The following is a 25514-nucleotide window of genomic DNA, read 5'->3' as shown; positions in this document are numbered from 1 at the left end:
CAGAGAGAAATGAATTATGTATTTAAGATACATAAAAAAGGAAAATATGAGCCAAGGATTTTATACTCAAACTAACCAAACCAAATTAAATGACATATAAAAGCCACAGCACGCAAGAACTCAGAGAATACCATTCCCACAAGTGTTTTCTGAGAAATCTACTATAAAAAACTTCAGACAGGCTGGGCACGGTGGCTCATGCCTATAATCCTAGCACTCTGGGAGGCCGAGGCGGGAGGATTGCTTGAGCTCAGCAGTTCGAGACCAGCCTGAGCAAGAGCGAGATCCCGTCTCTACTAAAAATAGAAAGAAATTAGTGAAAAAAAAAATTAATTAAAAAAAACAAACAAACTTCAGACAACTAAAATGACTTGGAAAACACTGACATAAGGACTGGTGGTAAGCATTAAGTATATATTAAAGAATCAAGCTACTAATGATAGCACTAAATGAGTGTTGTAAGGGGGGAAATAATACCATGTGACAGTATGCGCTCTGGTGACATAAGTGCACAACAATTTTAAAACAGGAGAGAATGGAGAAATAATATAGTATTGGTAAATTATTAGTATTGTGCGTAGTAATTTGGGAAAAAACAAATGAATAACTAACTATGTAGTATTATGGTTTTGTCATTGAGTATCCTTGAGAAACAGAATTTGGTGTGAAAGGAAGGAGAACAAACATTAGACAGATATGGTTTAGTAAAAAACCCTTAGTACAAAATTTTAATTGGAAGTATCAGTATAAACTCATGAGGTAATATATATTTCCTAATTCCATCCACAAAAAAGATCTAGAAAGAATGACCAACCCAGCAGCAACGAGCATTCCCAGTACCCAAAATAAAATTGCATTTCCCACAAAAAGAAATCAAGGTTTCTTAGAGAAATGGCTGATTCCAGATCTGAAGAGGGAAATGTACAAAATGAGTCTAGAACATTTCTCCATGGGAGATAGCAAGGAGGCTACAAAAACTTCAAGGCTCTGGAGTTAACCTCAAGACGCTCCCACTTGTCAAAAATGGAAAAATTTGAGCAGCAAAACGGATAGTAACTGCAATGATTTGAAACATATTAACTAAATCTATGAAATCAAATGATACTAAAAAATACAAACTAATTGGCCACCTTTGAAGAACAGTTGGAAACCAATTTATTATTTTGAAAAAGAATGCTGCCTTTCCTGTACCACTGGGTAACCAAAGGATTTGAGGGGAAGTTTCCCCTTATGGAAATATTTTAGCTAATAAATATAGAAGGAATGATAGAATTAAAATATCATCATCTTGGAATCCTTATTAAGTTACTAAATCTAGACATTGAGCATCAGTGGCTCCTAACACCACAAAGCGAAGCAACCAGCTTATGTGCCTCCTGACAGAACACAGTATTGCCTATGAAGTAGTCTTGCCAAAAAACTGAACCAAAGGACAGTCAAGCTTCTACATCCAAGTGCCAATTTACTGTAAATACAGAAGACAAAAGAACATGCTAGCAGCACCATGCAAATGGAATCAGCAAAATTCAGACTGTAGGAAACTCTGTAAGTCAACAAACCCATTTTCTTCACATTCAAAATGTAAGAGGAAAAAAGAACAATGGGGGGTAACTTCTGGTTTAGAAAAGGTTTAAGAGATGTTAAGTAAAAATAGACAAAAACTAAGCCATAATATTTAGGGATGATTATTTTGGTAATAAAACTATAAAGAAAAGCAGGGAATGAATACTATGTAAGTCAAGACAGTGGTTCTAAGCCTGAGCAAGAGTGAGAGCCTTCTGAACTAAAAATGGAAAAATTAGCTGGGTGTCATCATACATGCCTGTAGTCCCAGCTACTTGGGAGGCCAAGGAGGGAAGACAGCTTGAGCCCAGGCGTTTGAGGTTGCAGTGCTACTATGATGCCCCCGCACTCTACCCAGGACCACAGAGCAAGACCTTGTCTCCAAAAAAAAGGCAATGGCGGCAGCGGCGGGGGATAGGACAACGGACTGATAAACCTTTTCTTTCTTTCTTTCTTTCTTTTTTTTTTTTTTTTGAGACAGGGTGTCACTCTGTCGCCCTGGGCATCATCAGAGCTCACTGCAACCTCAAACTTTTGGGTTCAAGTGATGCTCCTGCCTCAGACTCCTCAGTATGGACTAGAGACACACACCACTATGCCCAGCTAATTTTTCTATTTTTTGTAGAGACAGGTAAAACCTTTATTTCTTGATGTGGGTGGTGATTATAATTGTATTCATTGTAAAATTATTCATAAGCTATACATCATTTGTTCCATGCCGTTTTCTGTAAGTTATATTTTACAAAAAAGGTTAAAAATTCATTTTTAAATTCTTACTTTTAGGAAATAAACTATTAGATACAACTAAGACTAATTAGATTTCTTCCTTCCATCTCTTCTTTCTTCCTTTTTTCATGTGTGGCCTTACTGAAATAAAATTTCCTTATCTCTGATTAAAAGACAATGTACAAGTAAAATGTATTCTTTTATTATCTAATTCCTATCAAATGTCACTGAAATCCATTAAGAATCCACATGAAAACCTTACTGGCAGCCATTTGATTTCAGGATGGAGGTTTGAGTTAGTAAATTGAACGTGATTCTTAATACTCTGTAGACATTAATTATATATCACACATCTGGTGAATGTCAGTTAATGTCTAAGGAAGAGAGAGGAAAATGGCAAATGTCAAATGATCTAATGGAAACCAACTCTGACTATCCAACCAGACCCATCAGAGACTGATCCAGGACACAACACAACAGGTCAGATTAGATGATGCTCAAGTCACCCTGGGCTCCACCTTGTCATGTTAACACAAATTCAACAGACACAGCAAACCTCCACCCTTGCACAGCTAAACGTTCTTTGCTCACATTCACTCATCCAACATTTTCCTCTGGCTTTTCTTTCAGAATGTTTCTGTTTCTCACTAGTTTTCAAGCAGCCGTGAGGATGGTAGGTAAGAAATGCTGGTGGGGGCCGGGCACGGTGGCCCACGTCTGTAATCCTAGCACTCTGGGAGGCCGAGGTGGGTGGATCACTTGAGGTCAGGAGTTCGAGACCAGCCTGAGCAAGAGTGAGACCCCGTCTCTACTAAAAATAGAAAGAAATTAGCTGGACAACTAAAAATATATAGAAAAAAAATTAGCCGGACATGGTGGAGCATGCCTGTAGTGCCAGCTACTTAGGAGGCTGAGGCAGGAGAATTGCTTGAACCCAGGAGTTTGAGGTTGCTGTGAGCTAGGCTGAGGCCATGGCACTCTAGCCCGGGCAACAAAGCAAGACTCTGTCTCAAAAAAAAAAAAAGAAAAAGAAAGAAAGAAATGCTGGTGGGTATAAAACATTGGCTTGGCTGAAATGAATTCAGGCAAAAGTGATGTGCTACTCCCAAGCATTATTTCTGATTAGTTTATTTTAATTCACAAAAGGTCTGAGAAGCCACATAAAAAGTCATCTGCCAGGCCGGGCATGGTGGCTCATGCCTGTATTCCTAGCACTCTAGGAGGCCAAGGCGGGTGGATTGTTTGAGCTCAGGAGTTCGAGACCAACCTGAGCAAGAGCGAGACCCTGTCTCTACTAAAAATAGAAAGAAATTATATGGACAGCTAAAAATATATATAGAAAAATTAGCCGGGCATGGTGGCGCATGCCTGTAGTCCCAGCTACTCGGGAGGCTAAGGCAGGAGGACGGCTTGAGCCCAAGAGTTTGAGGTTGCTGTGAGCTAGGCTGACGCCATGGTACTCTAGCCCGGGTAACAGAGTGAGACTCTGTCTCAAAAAAAAAAAAAAGAAGTCATCCACCTTGGAAATAACAGAGTCTCACTGACTTATAAGTGACTCACTGACATTCAAGACATTTTTAGATTTACAGCCTATCTTTTACTATAACTAAAGCACATTAACTTTCAAAATACTCAACTCTGTGTAATAGACAGTTGCATGCCTATCTATTTCACATGAGCATTCTTCAAGAAATTTTACCTGGGAAATTGCAGAGCATATATAAAAAGTCAAGAACTACTCACTCATGTTTAAGGCAGCCATCCCTCCTTGTGGAGCTGCTGGGTAGACATTCGGTACATTCGTGGTCATAAAATCTGCAATCTGCTGTAATGCCAACAGACCTGTGGGATTCTTCCCCTTCTTAAATTGTTCCTGTATCATTGATTCCAGTTCTTCACAGAAAGCCTAATAAAAGGCATATTAAAACAGTGAGAAACCATTTCTTTTCTATTCCTTGGGGTGTTGGAAGATAGAAGAAGCTATTGCAAAGACCAATTTTTTGTTTTCATTCAGTGTTGAACAGGCAAGTGGATATTCTCATACATTAGTGTTGGAAGTATAAACTCATACATTCTTTTCTGGAAAGTAATTTAACAATATACACACTTAAAACTGTTAAGAGGAATTCTATTCCTAGGAATTTATTTTAAGGAAATAACCAGAATGTGCTAAAAGATTTATTCATTAGGATGTTCATTCCAGAATTACTGATAAAAGGAAAAAATATCCTACATTTCACACAACAGAGGACTGATTAAATACACTGGGCATTCTATGCATGCATTCAACAGGAAAACCCCCCAAAAATTAAATGGCATAAGATTGCTCTTGATATATTCTTGAGTAAAAAATGTTATAAAGCAATATAAAGTTTTTTATAAGAGTGAATACATATCTAAGAATAGAAAAAGATTAAAAGTAAATACATCAAGATATTAATTATAATTCTCTTAGTGACAGAAATACTTTCATATTCGAATTTGTGCTTTTCAGTATTTTCTTCAAAATATGTTTCAAATTACTTTTTAAAAGTGAAAAAAGGAACCCTAAAACATCCATCTTTTATCAAATAATCCTAAATTAGGCAAAAGAAGTCCAATTAGATTGATGGAGATTTTAATATAAAGTCACTATTGTGACAATAAAGATAATTTATAGTTTCCCCAAACTGTCCTAAAATAATTTTTTCACATATCCAACAAAGAAATATACATCTCCTTGTCAAATAGTTATGAGTGATCTCTTAATATGAAAATACGGGTTCACTGGATGATGATCCATGTCTGATTATACGTGCTCCAGGACTCTGGATGATTCCATATTAAACTTATTCCTAGTTTTCCATTGGTTGAGTTGAAAAGATATTGCAGGATATTGCCAAGGGACAGTCTAAGTATACCTATCACTTGGGAAAGGCATACAACAAACAAATATATTGCTGTTAACTCAATCGTAGAAAAGAATGTCAGTCAAGAGCCCTCTGAGGAGCCTGTGTCTACCAAATCATGATAAATAATGCCACAAATCATATTCTGTGGTAGTCTATGAAGAAAGGAAAAGCTGGGAGATGCTTTGACTGTAAGCCAGAAATAAAAAAAAATTACCAAAACGTGATTATTTAGCCATCTTTGTTATCAATGCACAATGCACTGATACATAGATTTTTTGTTTTTCTATTTTTCTATTTTACTTTTTTGAGACAGGGTCTTGCCTTATCACCCAGGCTAGAATGCGGTGGCCCAATCATATCTCACTGCAACTTCGAGCTCCTGGGCTCAAGTGATCCTCCCAGCTCAGCCTCCTGAGTAGTTGAGACTACAGGTATGCACCACCACACCCAGCTGCATATATGCACAGATAAAGATAAATATAGATAAAGAGATAGACGGTGTCTACTAAACATCACAGACAATGCTGGTCACAGGGGATGTAAAAGCTGAATTAAACAAGCTTCCTGCCCTCACCCGTTCTCAGTCTGAAAATTCAAGCAATCTATTTCAATGGTTTTCAAATCCACATACATATCTATGGAAAGCCTAATTCAACACACACTACTAAGTACCAGGGACTGTTTTAGGCACTAAGAATGTGTAAATGATAAGACGGAACTTAAAGCTTAGCAAGGAAATCACTAAAAGAAACCACAGTACAGGAGCCTTATGAATCAACAGCATTCCAGATGACCTCTATATGCAGTAAGGATGCACAGCACAGAACTGAGCTCAGCAGTGATGAGTGAGAGCCTAGGGCCACCCATCTGGACCCCAGCATCTGGCTCTACCCACTAGCCTAACAACCATGCGTGCTACTTTGATCATAACTCCTGATGTTGAACATCCACGTCCTTACCTCTCAGCTTCCAGACTTCCTCTCCTCTGATGACTCTGCTGTCTATCCAACTTACCTCAGTCTCCCACTTCCATGGTCAAGCCCTAGACCTATTCATTCCTAGTAACTGTGCCCCTCTTCAATCTCAAAGCCAAGTACGTGCTCTCCAACCACCCCAACCTGGCGTCCAGCTCACTCTATTTGCCGTCTATTCGTGACCCTTTAAAAACCCTTCTGACCACCCCCCTTACCTGCTCTGTCCTGACCTCTTTCATCTGGCTTAGATCCACTGCAATGATAACACTGTAACCATTCCCTTGCTTATACCTTCAACTCTACCACTTCACCTGGCAAAACCCTGGTTAAATTCAACTCTTCCTCCCTTCTACTCATGCTATACCAAGTGGCTGGAAGGGAAAAACAAAGACCAGCCCACACAACGCGCTGCCTGCCTCACTGTAACTTCATGACCACAGACCTCAAGTGTACCCTTCACCTGAACCCAAAGACCATACTACACTTTCCTTGCCCGTTCCCTCTCCTACTCTTCACACGTCTCTCTCCTCCAACCTGCTATACTACTCCCTGTGCCCATTCTCAATGGATGACTCCCCTTGCCATTTCACTGTGAATAGAGAACCTGTCAGAAAAAAACTTTCCCAAGTTTGAGAGTCTTCTACACTCTACCTTCTATTGGGTCCCCAAAATGAGAACATGAGCTAATCAAGTTTCACAAGGCCCTCTCTGCTCTCCCCGGAGTAGGCTGGCCAGTAGGAGAGAAGGCAGCCGTTGGAACATGACCTTGAGCAGGGCTTTACATCAGGCTATGTCGAAGTCAAAGGCTGTGCCCTCACCAGCAGAAGGGAGGAATCCACTCCCAGTCACACCACCTTGTTTTCTTTCATTCAGCCTTGTCACACCATTCTTGAAACTGCTTGTGTCCTTAGATCAAACTGAGGAGCCTTCAGGACTCAAAACTTTCAGTCCACAACACATTCCAAGCAACGCCCAGTGCTAGGTCCTGAGGTGGATGCAAGGGACACAGAGATAGATGACATGCTAGCTAGCCTGGAAGGTCTACTCAGACCAGATGGTAGGTGGCAGGTTTACGTGAAACTAATGGATCTTAAGCTTCAGGGCCCCTCACTTGCATGGGCTCCTGGGAGAGCAGGGAGCTGCTGAGAGGTATGGAGTGTTCCAGGTGGAGAGGGGAAGCCACCTTGAGATAAGGAAATAATTCTGCGTGTTTCTAACAAATTGCCTAAAAAAAAAAAAGAAGAAGAAGAGAACTTTCCCAAGTTCCCTCTCAAATTTACCCAACTATTGGCATCTGTGCCCACAGAGTCTGCCTTCCTATCTCCAAAATCAACCCCTCCACCTGTGTGTTGGATCTTACCCCATCGCCACCCCCTTGCCTACTCAGGAACCTCGTGTCATCTCCTGGGTCATCAGATTTTCTCTCTCTATTGGATATTCCCATCAGCATGCAAATACATTATCATTTCATCCATCTTACAGGAAAAATTATGTTTTCAATCTTACATCCCCCTCCAACTATTGCCTCTTTGCACAGAAATAAGCAAAAGGCCTCAAAAGAACAGCCTATTTTTGTTGTCTCCTCATATTTTCTTTTGAGTCCACTGAATCTGCCTTTTACTCCCATCTGCCATGTTCCTCAAGATCACCAAAAACCCACCCACTGTTAAATCCAACAAACTAGTCTTCACTTTCCTGGCCTGTCGTTAAACACTTGACACAGCTGGCCTCTTCCTCCTGTGGAATGACTTTCTTTACTTGGCTTCTCCTGATTTTCTTCTGACGTCATTATCTGCTCCTTCTCAAGCTTTTGCTAGTTCTTCCTCCTCTCTCAAAATATAAATGTCTCATTGTCCAAGAGTACAGTCCTCTTCTATACCAACACTCACTCCCTTGGTGAGCTCATCTACACACACTGATGTACTGAGGATTCCCAAGTTGGGATCTTTGCCTAGATAGATCTCTCCCTAAATTCCAAACAAAGAAATCCAACTTCTGTTGGAGATTGCTAAAACTGGAACTCCTGAGTTTCCCTCCCACCACACCTGCTCCTCCCCTAGTCTTCCACATCTCAGTTAATGCTAACTTGTTTCCAATAGCTCAGGCCTAAAACCTTGCAGTCTTCTCTAAGAACCCTCTCTTTCTCCACTCCACCATTAACCTAAAGTAAAAAGAATTAAAGTTAACACTGCATTGTACTATGCTCTAGATGCTATTCTTTTTTCTTTCTTTTTTATTGTTTGTTTGTTTGTATAGACAGGGTCTCCATCTGTCACTGAGGCTGGAGTGCAGTGCCATGATCATAGCTCACTAACCTCAAACTCCTGGCCTCAAGCAATCCTCCTACCTTGGTCTCCCAATGTTGCTGGGATTATAGGTGTAAGCCGCTGTGCCCAGCCCAGATGCTATGCAAAGAGCTTTACATATATTCATTCACTTGATCTTCATAGCAACGCTAAGAGGTAAGCAGTACTATTACCATTCCTATGTTTTAGGTGGAAAAACTGAGGTATGGAGAAGTTTGGAAACTTGACCAAAGTCACAAAGCTGTTAAATGATGGAGCCAAGACTGAAACCCAGGCAGTCTGGCTCTAGGCACTAAAAACTATGCCATCTATCTTTCTCCTGATCTATCAACAAAATCAGATGGCAGAAAATCCAACACCTGTGCTTTAAAAATGTTTCTCGGTCTTGTTTAATGCTTTATCTCTAGTGTTTAGGACAGGTGCTTGATATGTATAAGGAACTTAATTATTTGATAAGTGAATGGATAAAAGTTCACCTCTCTGAGCCTCACATTCTTTATCTATAAAATAGTGTCACACCACCCATGTATAGAGCAAAATAAAATAAAGAAGGTCAATAAATCACTTAGCAAATGTTTGGTATACAGCAAGTCCTGCAATCGTCCCATTATGTACAAATGATATACACAGTGCACAGAAGGAAGGATTACTTCCACTCAGGGATGACTTCAAGGAAATGTCGAAGGGCTCTGAGGGATGAACAAGAATGTACCCAGGGATGGGGACAGGACTGAAGGTTAGTGAGACACAGGCAAAGGAAGGGCACTGTGAGGGGAGATGCTACAAACTACAGTGCAGGCAAGTGAGCTAAAAGTACTTGGTATTACTAGCAGTGAAGTACAAGGAGGAAACAGAAGGATTCATTACAGAGGCAAACAAAACACATTTTTAGTATATCCCATTGTGCTGCCAATTTTATGCTGTTAAAAGTGATGTTCAAAAACAGATTCTGGTAAGCATAAAATATTTTTGTATGTATGTATGAATTGTTTTTAAAGAGATGGGGTCTCATTCTGTCACCTAGGCAGAAGCACAATAACGTGCTCATAGCTCATAACCCTGAATCCCTGGGCTCAAGTGATCCTCCTGCTCAGCCTGCCAAGTAGCTGGGACTACAGATGCACACAACCTCACCTGGCTAATTTTTAGTTCTCAAAACAGAATTGCCTTTAAGGCAAAATTTTAATTTCCAATTTAAGGATGGTAATGGAAGTAGTGGACTTGACATTTAGGAGCTGGGTAAGTACTTACTCTGAGCACTGTTTCCCCATTTGAAAACCAAGTAAATAACAATCCTCCCTAACTTCTGTAATGATTACCTAAGCATCACCTGCTCCATGACGTTGCTATGGAAACACTCTGGGTCCTGAACTGACCCACGTGATGTTGGTATATACTTCCTTTGCAGCACCAGCAACTTTTTTCAAATAAACTTTGTATTTTGGAATAATTTTAGATGTACAGAAAAGTTGCATTTGAATGGAGACTTCCCAGTTTCCTTCACTGTTAACATCTTACATTACCATGGTATATCTGCCAAGTGGTACATTACTATTAATGAAATCCCAGACATTACTTGGATTGTGTCAGTCTATGTCCTTTCTCCGTTCCAGGATCCCATGCTGCACTTAGACCAGTAACATTTAGGTGCTCATTTGCTTATTATGTTCTAAACATCATGTAGGCAGAGGCTTTACTCACTCTTTGTATCCTCAGTGCCCAGCACAGTGCCTGGCACACACTAGGTGCTATAAGTTTAGTTTCTTAACTCTATCCCTAGTCATTTTTACTTAGTTTCTTATTGCTTTTATGTAGGAAAACTGTTCAAGCCAAAAGTCTGGATGTCAGCCTGATTCTTTTTTTTCCTCTCATTTCTTCCATCCCATGCATCAGCAAGTCCTATTCACGTGACCTACAAAATGAAAATCAAGGGAGCACTCACCTCTCCCCTCTCAACTCCCACCACCCTGGCCAAGCTGCCACTATCTCATGTTTGGAAGACAGTTTTCCCTCTTGCCCCAGCCAATGCTCTCTCTATAACAAACCAGAGCGATTTCCTTAAAACTCTGTCATGTCCTTCCCCTGTCTGCAATGACTCTATTACCTGCAGAATGCAATACAAACTCCTGATCTCAGCTTACACAGCCTTCAGGGTTTACTCCTTCCTCCCTCTCCAACCTCCATGCACCTCTCTCTCTGCCATCTCCGAGGCTCAACCACACTGGCTGCTTTTTGACTCTTCAGGCCCATCAATCTCATCCCTACCCTTGGAATTTCATATTAGCTGGTCCCTACAACTGGAATGCTTTTCTTCTTGATCCCTGCATGGCTAGCTCCTTCCTGTCATTCAGAGTTCAGATTAAATCTTCCCTCCTCAGAGAGGCCTTTTCTGACCACTGTTACACTCAATCATCCCGCTGCTTTCTGCATTGCACTTCTGTTGATTGTTTATTGTTTATCTCCTTCAACTTGAATGTAATGAGACTTGATCTGGGTGGTTACAGAGGTGTCACATATATGTCAAAATTCATCCACCTATACACTTCAGATGTGTGTACTTTACTGCATATAATAAGCTATACCTTAAAAATAATAACAACAAAACAAAATCTATTAGAGTTAGGGCCTTATATATCTTGTTTACTGCTAAATCCCCAGTTCCTTGAATAGCACATAAGAGGCAGTCAACATCACTTTAAAAAAAAAATCAATAAATACCTGCCAAGTGACCCCCCCAAAAAACATAAAGGAGAAAAGCAAGAACAGATTAGAAAAGAGAAAAAAAAAGCAGTCAAGAAAATACAAGAGGTTGGCCGTGGTGGCTCACGCCTATAATCCGAGCACTCTGCGAGGCCGAGGCGGGAGGATCGCTCAAGGTCAGGAGTTCAAGACCAGCCTAAGCAAGAGCAAGACCCCCGTCTCTACTAAAAATAGAAAGAAATTATCTGGACAGCTAAAAATATATATAGAAAAAAATTAGCTGGGCATGGTGGTGCATGTCTGTACCCCCAGCTCTCGGGAGGCTGAGACAGAAGGATTGCTTGAGCCCAGGAGTTTGAGGTTGCTGTGAGATAGGCTGATGCCATGGCACTCTAGCCTGGGCAACAGAGCGAGACTCTGTCTCAAAAAAAAAAAAACAAGAATATACAAGGGCAACAGCATCAATAGGAGAAAACTGCACAGACAAAATGATTCTACCTAAAGATGCAATTCAAAAGGCACTCAGTTGGACATGACCATAGCCCAAAATGCTGACTGTAACTAAAGGTAGCAATCAATAATCAGGTCCTGTTAAGGCCTACTATATGCCCAGGACTGAGCTAAGTATTTTGGAGGAAAATAGTAATTTTGAAATTGTCCCAATATATAAAGACCCTCTGGAGAATTAGTAAGTGTAAAAACAAAAAATAAACACCTCCTAACTTTTATAACATTGAAGATTTCCCATGTATTATGTCTGATATCTGATAATATGAACTAAACTGAATTCTTTCAACAACCGTATACATATATACAAGGCATCAATTTGCTGTGTTAAGATAAACTGACTATGCCACTCATGCAACAGGGCATAAGACCTCAAGTATCAGAAAAGGGATGATGACATCTGGTCGGAAAAAAAGCATCTCTTCTTACAGGACTTTGCAGAATCATGGATACCCTCTTCTTCTGCTCCATCATATTGAAGTCCTGACGAAGGTCTGGTGCCATGTTCCTCTCCCGCAAGTATTCTGGATTGTTCTCATCCACCCTGTCGAAGTACCTCTCCTTATGAGGGGCTGTGGTCGGGGGTGGTGAGGTCACCACTGCAGCCCGAGTATCACCATTCATTGTACAATCTTTCTAAGTACCTATAGATACAAAATAAAAGAAATTGTTTACAAATCAATGTCCAACAGTGTTTCAAAATGAGCGCATCCCCCTGGCAAATACCATCTTCTCAGGAGGACAGTCTGATAGACAGTAGGAGCCATGACCTGTAAGGCTTCTTTGTGGCCTCAGAAGCACATGGCTGATAAGCTATCTCCTGCCCTTCCATCAACCAATGGCATATTTTGTCCTGGCCATTTTTCTTCAGAACACAACAAGAGAACAATGTAACAAAGCAATTATGTCCTCTGCTAACTTCAAGAACTAAATATTAAACTTGTAACCACATGATACTTGAAAGTCATGATTTGTTCCACACAGGATCTGCTAACAGCAGCACAGTTTGTTTTGGAAGACATTTGATTTCTGATATTTTTCCCAAAAAGTATCAGCAGTAGTCTTACAAAGGATTCCTCAAACAGATCAACAGAAGAGAAGCTGTTCACACATCTGTACTCATACAAATGGGAAATACCACATTAACATCCCCTTTTTGGTTCAAAGAACAATAGTAGGTACTAGAAATGTTAAAATGCCCCAGTTTACAAATAACTTAAAAAGATGCCAAGATGGCTCAAATTTAAAAGTCTGCTAATATGGCAACTGACTTTACATTCTTTTTAATCCCAGTCTTTTATACAAAACAATGTTCAAACGCACTAAATTATGTTCATCTTTAACTACTAAATCTCTAGGCAGCACCTTTACTAACCACACAAACAGTGTGAATTTCTAAGCCGGTTCCATAAAGCATGACAGCAGTGTTTACTGAGAATCTATTATGTCCAGGTATTTTGTACTGGGCACAAAAATTAATTGGACATGGTCTACACTTCAAGATAAACTTTCTGTGAAAGGCAGAGGTGTTCATTTGGGAGTAATTAGCATACAGATGATAGTTAAAAGGACTAGAGGAGAAGAAAATGGCCAAGAGAAGATTATAAATTGAGAAGAGGGAGCAGAACCAACACCTACAACAGTTTCCTGCATATTGTGGGTTTCTAAATAAAAAATGTTCTAATATATGAAGAACAAGAAGGAAAGGATGAAGAGTCAAGATGAGAAATAGCCTCAGAAGCCACAGGCAGAGTTTCAATGGTGTGTGAGTGACAGTTCCTCAAGCAACAGAGATAAACAAGGTAGGCATTTCGAAGGGTTGATTAAATTAGCAGCTAAAAAAACAACTGGTGCCCCTTCCTTACATCATACACAAAAATTGATTCCAAATGGATCACAGCAAAAACTATACAATACTGTAAAATGGGAATCAAAGTCTCAGAGCCACCCCAACTAGACTCCTCATGCAAAAGAGAAGGTAAAGGCCTCAGGCACCTGTGGAAGAACTGGCCCCAGATCATTCATTAAGGAAATTCCTTGCTGGCCTCTCATAAGGGCATACAAATTGTAACTATGTCTGGCACCTAAAACTAGAGCATGTTCAATTTACACACTAATAATGAATTACAAGTTTATCTTTACAGGGAACAGAACTGAAATAAGACAGAATCAGACATTCTTCCACCTACCTGGGGACATCTACATAATTGATGCTTCCTTTACTCCCTTTTTCTCTTCTTTGTCCTCATTTTATGTAAAATGTAGAATTCCCGGGCCTCAAAAGAATATAACCACTTTGCCTCATCAGCCCCATGCCCTGTCTATTTTCTTTCTCTTTGTATCCCTTCAAAATGGTAAAGGTTCCAACTTCTTCGGAAAGACAGCCACAGCTTGTCTGCAGTTCATGTTTTTCCAGGGTGCATCCTCAACGTTGGCTTAATAAACCTCCATTGACTGAGATTTTTTGCCTCAGTCATTTACTTGGGTCAACAAATGGCAAACACAAAGGGACCTCTGAGAAGAGTTTGGCCTTCTTAACCTGTAGCAATTTTCCAATTGGTCCCTTGGTACCAGCTAGAGCTCCTACCCGCTCTGACCCATTGGGCAATTCACTGAGGTTTTGGGCTCCTCCCTCCAGAGATCCAGGGATCTCTGCTGGACTTTGCAGTTGAGATCTGAGATTTACTCTGCCATGCAACTCCTTTAGGAGTTTTGCTAGCTTCTGGTAAGGAAGGCAAGTTTCCTGCTTCCATGAGAATGGAGAGCAGGCTCAGCTTGGGCCCCATCTCCAGGGAAGGAGCTGGTCTGGGATTTCATTTTAGAATTTGATAGCTGAGAATTAAGGCTTATTTTCAGGTGGCTATAACTTTACACCAGCCAGTAAAAAAAAAAAAAAAAAATCAAAATAGCTTACCACAAAATATATTTCTTTGACATATTTTAAGATGCATGCTATAAGCTGTCTTTGTACACATCTCTACAGATGTCTTTTCACACTTGTAGAGGAATATCCATTAATATCGCCAAGACTTTCCTTTACCTAAACTAAAAAAGATTAACTGACAGTCCCATACCATTAAAGTTTTAAAAGGAAACATTTACTTTACTCTTCCTGAGGACTATTAACTATGGGACTTTATCTGCATAACAAGGCTCCCTTTGCTAACCTCTTTCTCTTCTCCCTCTCAATCCTGTTTTGCTAGGTTTTCATTCTAAAGGCTCCCATGTATACACGTTAAAAATTGATTCAAATGTCTTTTTCTCCAAGCTTACAGAAATCTTACCTTTATGGTCAGACCGATTAAGATTAAACAGATTTGTTTGTAAGGTTTTTTACTAAAATTAAGTTTAACATTTAATACACTAATGCAAAGATTTAAAAATTGGTTTACTCTTTTAAACAAAATTTTCATGTAATATTAATAAAAACAAATTTTTTTCCACTTTTTGAGTAAACTACAAAAAAAAAAGAGGGGGGAGAGAGAGAGAAAGAAACAGATTCAGTTTACCTTCTTTATTACCTTGCTTTTCAGTTTGTCTTTATTAGGTGTATTTGTTTGGGAAATTAAGTCTCCTGTCTACTAAAGAGTAAAGTTTTCGCCTTTAAAATCTTTGAATTATCACTTTGGCTGAACACATGACTATTATCTTATAGGAATCTGTAATTCTGCTTTATGACAAGTGTTTTAATCTTTTGATATTTGACAAATTTGTCAAAATCAAAATTTTAAATTCAATCTTTTTGACCTCAAACTAGTTTTTTTGAATAACATCTAAGAAAGACACATTCAGCTTATTTGGTATGCCAAAACTACACAGAAAGCACTGTCAAATATAAAACAGTATTTAACTTTCTTTGGCTTATATTTGTATAAACATGTTATTAATATGTGTTCCAAAACTGTAGAGATTCCTAAAATTCTGATATGTCTTGGTGTATGAGAAATAATTGAAAAGTGGCTTTGTTAATCAAGTAGTTAACAACGGAAAATAAACTATCAAACAGAAAGAGAAATAAACTAACAGCACATAATTGCCCCTTTGAAGAGAAAACTCATAGCACAACTGCCCTTTGTTTTCTTTGATTAAACACCTGGGGCTCAACTTGTTATCTCCAAGAGTTTCGTTTTTCACAGCCTTGAAGAGCTCTAAACCAATAACAGGGGTGTGAGCTCCCACTCCAGCCCTTTGTCTCAGTTCCTGCCAAAACCAGATGTCAAGGACTTTGATAAAGTTCAGCCTTACAGAGAAAAGAAAAAAACAAAAATTAAAAAGCACATGCAGGCCGGCGCGGTGGCTCACGCCTGTAATCCTAGCACTCTGCGAGGCCGAGGCGGGTGGATCGCTCAAGGTCAGGAGTTCAAGACCAGCCTGAGCAAGAGCAAGACCTGTCTCTACTAAAAATAGAAAGAAATTATCTGGCCAACTAAAATACGTATATATAGAAAAAATTAGCCGGCCATGGTGGCGCATGCCTGTAGTCCCAACTACTCGGGAGGCTGAGGCAGGAGGATCGCTTAAGCCCAGGAGTTTGAGGTTGCTGTGAGCTAGGCTGACGCCACGGTACTCATTCTAGCCCTGGCAACAAAGTGAGACTCTGTCTCAAAAAAAAAAAAAAAAAAGCACATGCAGCAGTTTCACAGCCATTTTGCCATCAGTTGACTGCAATCACTTTTTTTCTTTCTCTTTGCCCCCAAATAAAACCCCCAAGCCTCCTATCCTCTGTGCTGACACTTTCTTTTCCTTCTTTCCTGTCGTGTCTTTCCCACTTTTGGGGAGTAAAATAAACTTTCTTTTTATTTCTTTAAAATGTGTTTCTTCAAAATTATTCTACTCCTGGTGTGAGAATTCTTTCTCCAACCTGTACCCCATGAGCTCCTAGTGAGTCCCCACTCTAATTATCATTATTATGTTAAACTGTTATGTGCCAAAGAAATAGCAAATTTCCCTGTCAATTGTCTCTTTAACCATGGCTATTCTAAGACTTTTTGTTACAATTATTTTAATTCTTCTCTAAAAATAGTTTTTAACTGACTACAGTCCAGAATTTTCTTCTTCAAGAAAATTCATAAGAAGGACTCTGACAAGTGCTCTTACATACAGGTTTCTGATAACATTAAAGATCATACAATTTAGACTAAATCCTGAATTCTTTCCTGGCTACAAGTCTCCAAATGTTTTCAAACTCTTCTTCCATTTTTCTGACTGGAACTCACTGAAATTTGCTACCACCTTTTTCCTGAGGCCCTGCAAGCACACCTTGTGATATACAAACTCCAGCATAAACTATTCCAAATACTAACATTTGTTTTTTGTTTAAAAGCTACTTCCACTTTAACTGAAGATGCTTCAAGTTTAATATCTAGACACCTCATCTAGATACCCTAAGGACTCTAAAGAAATTGGCTTAATTAAAAAAAAAAAAAAAAAACTGGTATGTTCGTGAGGATTGCTAGCCCAACCTCAAATAGAACAAAAATTAATTACATAAAACTGAACTAAATTTTTTGTCTTTTGTTTAAAACACTGCTGTTTCTTTTGTGTGTGTGTGCTTTGTTTTCCAGAAATTAAGAACCTTTTCCTTCTTTGAGCTATTTATAGCTTACAACAAATTGATAAAGTATTTTTGTAAACAATTTTAAACATTATTTTCTACTTGATTTCTCCAAATTTTAAAACTATTTATAAATGTTCACATTTATTGGCAATATAGTTATTTGCATAAGTTCAATAAGAATCTGTTTTCTCTTATAACAGCAGAGAATTAGAAATTCTGGTTACTTTACCAAGGCTTTGACTGCAATGGCATATTTTCAGATATGCCCAGAATGCTTTAAGAAATTAGGCTGACTTTATAAGGCCACTAGGAAGCACTTGGAAGACTGGCCTGCTACTTCATCTATGACTGCGGCCCTATACCGGTTGTGGCCAGTTAAGAACCAGGCCACACAGCAGGAGGTGAGTGGTGCAAGCAAAGCTGCATCTGTATTTACAGCTGCTCCCCATCGCTAGCATCACTGCCTGAGCTCCAGCTCCCTGCTCCTGCCCCCCACAATCCATGGGAAAACTGTTCCATAAAACAGGTCCCTGGTGCCACAAAGGTTGGGGACCACTGATCTATGACATTTCCAGATCTGTGATAAGTAAAGAATGTCACTTTCTGACAAGTCCAAGAACCCCAAGTTATGCTGAGACCTCAAAAAGAGGAATTTACCCAATGCATACAGGTATTTACAGGCACAGTTAAATCCTTGGCTTGGCTCAGCACAAGAGGCTTTTAAGTCTAACCTTAAATTCCTTACAAAAAAGTTCCAGCAAAGCCAATGAAAATATGAACAAAGAAAAGGCCTATATGGCCAATAATTATTCTTACTGTACTTTCTGCAAATAATCAGGCTAAATATAATGAGGCTAAAATTTATTTTGCAAATAAATTGGTCCTACATGATTTGTCTTTAGTAAAAATGATAAACTAAAGAGAAAAAATTATATTTCAGAAAAAATATAGTGAACTCATTATTAGATTCTAGACTTGTCCATCATTTTTGAGTTTTATTATTTACCTATAATTTTTTGACATTGGTCCTTCTTGACTTAATTTTTCTCCCCTGAGGGACATGATCTCCTAAAAATGAAACTTCCTGGTGATTTGGGATTAGATTAAAAGATACAATCACAAACTCATATCTTCTACAATACTTTCTCCAAAAGATTTTAAAGAACAGATGGGAATAAAAAAAGGAAATCAAAGTCTCAGGGCCTCCAGCTCCTTATGCAAAAAAGAAGGTGAAGGCCTCAGGTACCTATGAAGAACTGGTCCCACAGAGCATTTATTAAGGAAATTCTTTGCTGGCCTCCTGTAAGCAAGGACATGCAAATTGTAACTACACCTAAAAGTAAACCATGCTTATTCTTTACAGGTAACAACTGGAGACAAGACAGAATCAGACATTCTTCCACCTACCCAGGGACATCTACATATTGATGCTTCCTTCACTCCTTTTTTCTCTTTTAACATTCACCTTATTTTATGTAAAATGTAGATTTTCTGGGGCTCACAAGAATGTAACATGCTCACCCTGCCTTTTTCCTTCTCTCTGTATGCCTTCAAAATGCTGAAGGTTCCAACTCACCCTTAGGAAAAACAGCAGAAGCTTGTCTGTGGTTCCTGTTTTTCCCCATTTTTTTCCCCAGGTGTGTCTTCAACTTTGGCTTAATAAACCTCTATAGATTGAGATTTTTGTCTCATTCATTTACTTGAGTCAACAATACTGAAACTGTCTATATTAAAATAATGTAGAGCCATAAGGCATAAATAGTAATCAAAGTCTGATTTTTATGAAAGTATAGATAGAGCCAGAAGTTAACCAGACATTGTTCCCCATCTTCCTTACTACTGTGACTGGTTACTGCTTAATGGCACAATCCTCCCTAATAGGTGCAAGATTGTGACTTCTCCCACTACTTGTCTAGATAACATTGCCACTATAAAGCCCAAAGTGATTCTATAGATAACATCACTATCATAAAGCTGAGACTTGTGCTTCTCTAGATAACATAAAGCCTAAGACTGGGCTTTGAAGTATTAATATTTTTCAGACTGTGCATTCCGGCAGAGACTCACTGACGCCAGCCAGACCGTGAATAGGCACGGGAACAGATCCAACAGCCTTGAGACCCCACCCCCCAACCCAGAAAATCTCCCAACTGAGAAGATAATCTCTGCTTCCCAACCCTATGAGTTCATCCTCCACCAATCAGCAGACCCAATTCCCTAGCCCTTTGCCCGTCAAACTATCTTTAAAAATCCCTTCTCCCAAATTCTCGAGGAAATGGATTTGAGAAATTCCTCCCATCTCCTTCCATGGTGTCTGCTGTAACCCCTGCTGTCTCACTGTATTGGCTTCCTCTTGAGCAGCGGCAATGAACTTAGTTGGGCTATAACAATACTTAGAAGAAAACAAAGGCGTATATTTTCATGACCCTGATTTAGGCAAAGTCTTCTTATATGACACCAAAAGGACAAACAAAAAAGAAAAAAAGAGAGAGAAAGTGGACTTCCTCAAAATTAAAAATGTTTGTGCTTCAATGGATACCATCAAAAAAGTGAAAAGACAACTCCCAGAATGGAAGAAAATATTTGCAAATCACATGTCTCTAAGAAGAGACTTGCATTCAAAATATACAAACTCTTACAACTCAATAATTAAAATCATCTTTAATCTTTAAAAACCCTGAAAACCATCAAATGGATGTGAGGCAGAGCACAATAACTGCCTAGTAGAGCTCTGCCTAAATTCATGTTCCACAAAATCATGATATATAATAATTATTTTAAGCTGCAAAGTCCTAGGATGGTTTGTTATGCTACAAAAGATAACTAAAACAATGCTAACAACAAGGGAAAAGAGGAGAATGACAGCAGCCAGAATTGTATGTAATTGGTCCTCTCAATTTCCCTATTTGTTGATATATTGATAATTATTTTCCTCACTTTAAAGATGAAGAACCTTAGGTCACTCAGCTAAGAAACAACAGGGCTGGAATTCAAACCAAGGCCATCTGACTTCAGAGCTTTTGTTCTTAACCTGTAAGCCATATTGTGAATGATAATGATGACAGTGGTGGTGGCAGAGGCAAAATCCATGAAATGCAAGTGAACAATGTCCCTGAAGGGATGGATCAATGGCATAGATGCAGACTGGCCTTGAACAGGCCCCAATTTTGTGAGTCTGGGAATTACCTGGGAATCAAGTTAATACACAAATTCAGATTCATTCAGTCTGAGATAGCACCTGAAATTCTGCATATCTACGAAGTTCCCAATTGATAGCAATGCTGCTGAACCTGGACCACACTTTAGATAGCAAGGCTTTAAAGAATAGTTTGTTTATGCAAAAATTATTTCTATTGTGGTACCAACAGCCAAAGGATCAGTGGAAGAAATAAGTTTTCTTTTTTCTAAGAAAAAGATCAATTAGGATATTGCTCTTCTAAACCTAAAGACAAGATAGAAATAACAGCATGCTTAAAGTGGCACTATTTCAAAGACTTAAAGTATGAAAACAATGGGGACCAAATATCAACATATAATAAATGAACTAATGACCTAAGTGGAATCTTTAAAATTTACTCTTTTCTAAATATATCCTTTAAAATTTATTTAATCCGTTTACTCAATCTATTTATTTTAACATAGTCTGTTCCAAAAGAATGACCCAAAGAACAAAATAATGTTTGTCTGACAAAATTTCCTCATTAGATGTAAATGAAGCTGAACATTCTGAGCGAATAATAAGAATTCTACTTCAGTGTTTCAAAAAAAAAAAAAAGACAAAAGGATATACAGCATTGTAAGATCCAATTTTAAGCCATTTCATCTGTAAAGACATGGGCGTGCGGCCGGGCGCGGTGGCTCACGCCTGTAATCCTAGCCCTCTGGGAGGCCGAGGCGGGTGGATTGCTGGAGGTCAGGAGTTCGAGACCAGCCTGAACCAGACCCCGTCTCTACTAAAAATAGAAATAAAAATTATCTGGACAACCAAAAATATATATAGAAAAAATTAGTCGGGCATGGTGGCGCATGCCTGTAGTCCCAGCTACTCGGGAGGCTGAGGCAGGTGGATCGCTTAAGCCCAGGCGTCTGAGGTTGCTGTGAGCTAGGCTGACGCCACGGCACTCACTCTAGCCAGGGCAACAAAGTGAGACTCTGTCTCATAAAAAAAAAAAAAAAAAAAAAAAAAGACATGGGCGTGCACTTCAGAGGCATCCGTAGCTATTTCCTGGTTCCCAGAACATACAGAAAGAAAAGAATCTTTGTAAAACCAACATGTTTAAAATAAGGCAGGACTGCTTTCCTCTTATTACAAATTGTCTTGTGAATGGGATAAGATAAAGACTGCAGACCAGGTACCTACGCATTCCATTCCTTCAACAAGGAACTCTATAAACTTAAATCAAAATTGAAGTATAAATATTCTGAGCTCAATAATCAAGATTAAACAGAATTCTTTTTTTTTTTTTTTTTACAGAGACCAGGTCTTGCTCTGTCGCCTAGTGCAGTAGCCTCATCATAGCTCACTGCTGCCTTGAATTCCTGGACTCAAGCAATCCTCCTGCCTCAGCCTCCTGAGTAGTTGGGACTACAGGGGTGTGCCACCACACTCGACTAATTTTTTATTTTTTGTAGAGATAGGGTCTCATCATGTTGCCCACACTGGTCTTGAATTCCTGACTTAAGGGCCTTGGCCTCCTAATGTCTGGATTACAAATGTGAGCAAATGTGACTGGCCTATGATTCTACTTTTTAAGTACAAAGCTGTAACTAGTTTTTGTCAATTATGCCTTCAGGTTTCATTAACTTTGTGTGTAAGATAGCAAACTTTTCTAAGATCTCTACAAAGAAGTTAATGCTTAATCCAAAAACTTTTTTTAAAGTGAAAAGTATACGTGCAAAAAAATTTCTGACATTATTTAGATTACCTTAAAACAAATTTAAAATAATTTAAAAGTAGGAACAATCTTATGTTCAACAATAAATGTAACACAAACATAAAGCATAAATCTGCTCAATATTATGAAACCTATGGAGCTTCTTCAGCATAATATATGTAAGATCAAAACATATTAAGTAAAAAACTATAATATTTCTTATTCTATAATATAATGTTGTAATTATACACAGACAAGATGGTATAATGGCAAATAAGTTGGATTAAAGTTGAATAAATTAATAAAAATATAGATTAATATTTATCTCAATAGTCGATAACCTTGCTACAATTTTACTTGTGTAATAAATTTTAAGATTTCACTGTGAACTAAGCCCTCTGCTAACTGAACAGACCCCTCTCGGCTAAGAGGACCCCAGAAACACCTAAACACTGAGTTCCCAGCCATGTGGGGATGGGAAAAATAAAGCACAATTGCAAATGTGCATGATTTCTCTTTTTCATAAGCATTCATGACTTAGCTTGTTGCTTATGTATATTTGACCACCCTGCTCAGTATAAAATCTTGTTCTTTTTGCCTGCCCTTTGAAGCACATGTGCATGGCTTCTGGCCCGGGTTCTGCTTTCCACCCTGTAAGAGTGGCTGCCCCACAGGCTGCTATGCTACCCTTTATGACAAAATATAAACTTCGCTCATTTTTTTAGTTAACATCACCATTTGCAATACACTGACAGCTAAATTAACAAAAACAAAGGGAATAATATTTTCAAATAAACAAACATACACAACAGAAAACAAAAGTCTGGATGAACCTTAACAAACAAGCATGGTCTGCCCATGTCACCTCTCATTTTCTCCATGTCTTCCCAACCCAACAGTTATCACTCAAATCTAGAACATCATCGTAAACCTTGTAGACACACAATAGCCTCCTAATTAATCGGTTTCTTTACTTCTCCTAACAACCCTTACAGCAATCCATTCTCCAAAACTTGGCCCAAGAGTTTTAAACTATAAATCAGGGCCAGGCACTGTGGCTCATGCTTTGTAATACTAGCACTTTTGGAGGCCAAGGTGAGAGGATCGCTTGAGGCCAGGAGTTAGAGACCATCCTGAGCAAGACCCCGTCTCTACAACAAGCAGAAAAATTACCTAGGCATGTTAGCACACACCTGTAGTCCCAGCTACTCAGGAGGCTGAGGCAGAAGGGTTGCTTGAGCCTAAGAGTTTGAGGTTACAGTGAGCTATAATGATGCCACTGCACTCTAGCCAGGGTAACAGAGCGAGAACCTGTCTCAAAAACAAATAAATAAATAAAATATAAGTCAGATCATGTCACTCACTCCTCTGTTTAAAACCTGACAGCTAGCTGTTCTCTGTGCTGCAGGCTTTGGCATTGCAGAGGGTAGACACACACACACACACACACACACACACACACACACACACACACACACACACACATACACACACACACACACACACAAAAACCTGACAGCTAATATGTGGACCTTAGTTGGATCTTAACCGAAACTGTAAAATAAAAATCTAACAATGACAGTTGAGACCACTAGAAATCTGAACACTAACTGGATTTTGATGGTATTAAGAAATTACTATTTAAAATTATAGGTGTGCTATTATTATGATTATATTAGATACATACAGAACATTTATAGATGAAATGATAAGATATCTGAAATTTGCCTTAAACTTATATGGGGATAAGGGAAGCAAGGGTTACACAAAAGAAACAAGACTAGCCATGAGTTGAAGACAGTTGAAGCTGGAGGAAGGATAGCAGGGTTTATTATATCATGCTGTCTATTTTGTATGTGTTTAAATGCGCCACGATTCTCCTTGCTTGCAGAATAAAGTACCTCCAGATCTTACATAAGCTAGTCTCTGCCTGCCTTCACATGGACATATTTCAGCATGTTTTTTCAGGTTGATATTACTGATACTAGGATGAAATGCTGTCTTAAGATTAACATCCAGGGCCAGGCACAGTGGCTCACACCTGTAATCCTAGCATTCTGGAAGGCCGAGGTGGGAGGATCACTCGAGGTCAGGAGTTTGAGACCAGCCTGAGCAAGAGCGAGACCCCATCTCTACTAAAAATAGAAATAAATCAGCTGGACAACTAAAAACATATAGAAAAAATTAGGTAGGCATGGTGGCACATGCCTGTAATCCCAGCTATTGGGGAGGCTGAGGCAAAAGGATCCCCTGAGCCCAGGAGTTTGAGGTTGCTGTGAGCTAGGCTAATGCCACGGCACTCTAGCCCGGGCAACAGAGAGAGACTCTGTCTCAAAAAAAAAAAAAAAAGATTAACATCTAGGCTGGGCCAGTGGCTCATGCCTGTATGCCAGCACTTTGGGAGGCCAAGAGAATTGCTGGAGGCCCAGAGCTCAAAACTAGCCTGGGCAACATGGTGAGATCTCATCTCCACAAAAAATAAAAAAATAAAAATAAAAAAATTAGCCAGGTATAGTGACGTTCACCTATAGTCCTCAGCTACTCAGGAGGCTGAGGCAGGAGGATCACTTGAGGCCAAGAGTTCGAGGCTGTAGTGAGCTATGATTGCACCACTGCACTCCAGCCTAGATGACAAAGCAAGACCCTATCTCTTTAAAAAAAAAAAAATTAAGATTATTTTTCTGATGTCCCAATAAACATCATTCTGCCTAGTATATTATTTATTGACTCAGAAATAACAAAGGGTGCACTATTCTTTCTTAACAAAGGTATTCTAGCCCCAGAATGATCCATCCTCGTTAAGTAAACCTCAATCAGAAACCAGACAAATTTATGCTTCTCTAAAATATCTAATGAGCTAATTCCAAAGCTTTTGGAAAGATTCAATTATTTCTTGGCATCTCCCTTTTGGCACAGACATTTTTGCTAATGGGTAACTATTCCAAATGTTCACATAACTTACTTCTGAATCCCTGAAGCCAGAACACTCAAACCAAAGATTGAAACAAGTAAGAAGGTGGCCATTAAAGAAATCCTCTGGGTAAAATGTCTGCTAGAAGACCCAGGAAGTCTTGTCAGTTTTTAAATGTTCTTAACACATTTCTCAGAAAGCATGATGACTGTCAGGCAACAATGAATTATTGCTCAAAGGAAAAGTCAGGAGGTATCAAGTATGCTTCACGTGGTAATAAAAGCGGTATCCTTCGCTGGTGTCCTTGGCCTTTGGAGTTGTCAACAGGAAAACAAGGAGAGGTAAACTCTCCAATATCTTCCCCTATTTCTATTAATTTCTGATGCTTAATATATCTCCACTGGAGATACTTTCCACATTATGTGCAAAGCACTGGAGATAAAAAGATACAAATGAGTAGGCGATGATAGACAAAATACTCTTGGTGCGATGACAGAAATCTACT

At 39.1% G+C, this 25514-nt stretch overlaps 1 protein-coding gene across 5 annotated transcripts in view; it reads right to left on the bottom strand.

Annotated features, from left to right (window-relative positions):
* ADD1 (adducin 1) overlaps nt 1-25514 on the bottom strand; it is a 98221-nt gene that overhangs the window by 36566 nt on the left and 36141 nt on the right. For all 5 annotated transcript variants that reach the window (XM_045528212.1, XM_045528211.1, XM_045528208.1 and 2 more), the window contains 2 exons: nt 12097-12311; nt 4033-4195 (listed from right to left, as the gene is read on the bottom strand). In XM_045528212.1, coding sequence (XP_045384168.1) covers nt 4033-4195; nt 12097-12291 — 358 coding nt within the window. In that variant the 5' untranslated portion in view covers nt 12292-12311. The remainder of the gene's footprint in view (nt 1-4032; nt 4196-12096; nt 12312-25514) is intronic.

This window comes from Lemur catta, chromosome 17, assembly GCF_020740605.2.
Source record: "Lemur catta isolate mLemCat1 chromosome 17, mLemCat1.pri, whole genome shotgun sequence".
In the NCBI taxonomy this organism is placed as follows: Eukaryota; Metazoa; Chordata; class Mammalia; order Primates; family Lemuridae; genus Lemur; species Lemur catta.
The sequence above is the reverse complement of the archived record's forward strand: the minus strand, read 5'-3'. Positions and strand labels throughout refer to the sequence as shown.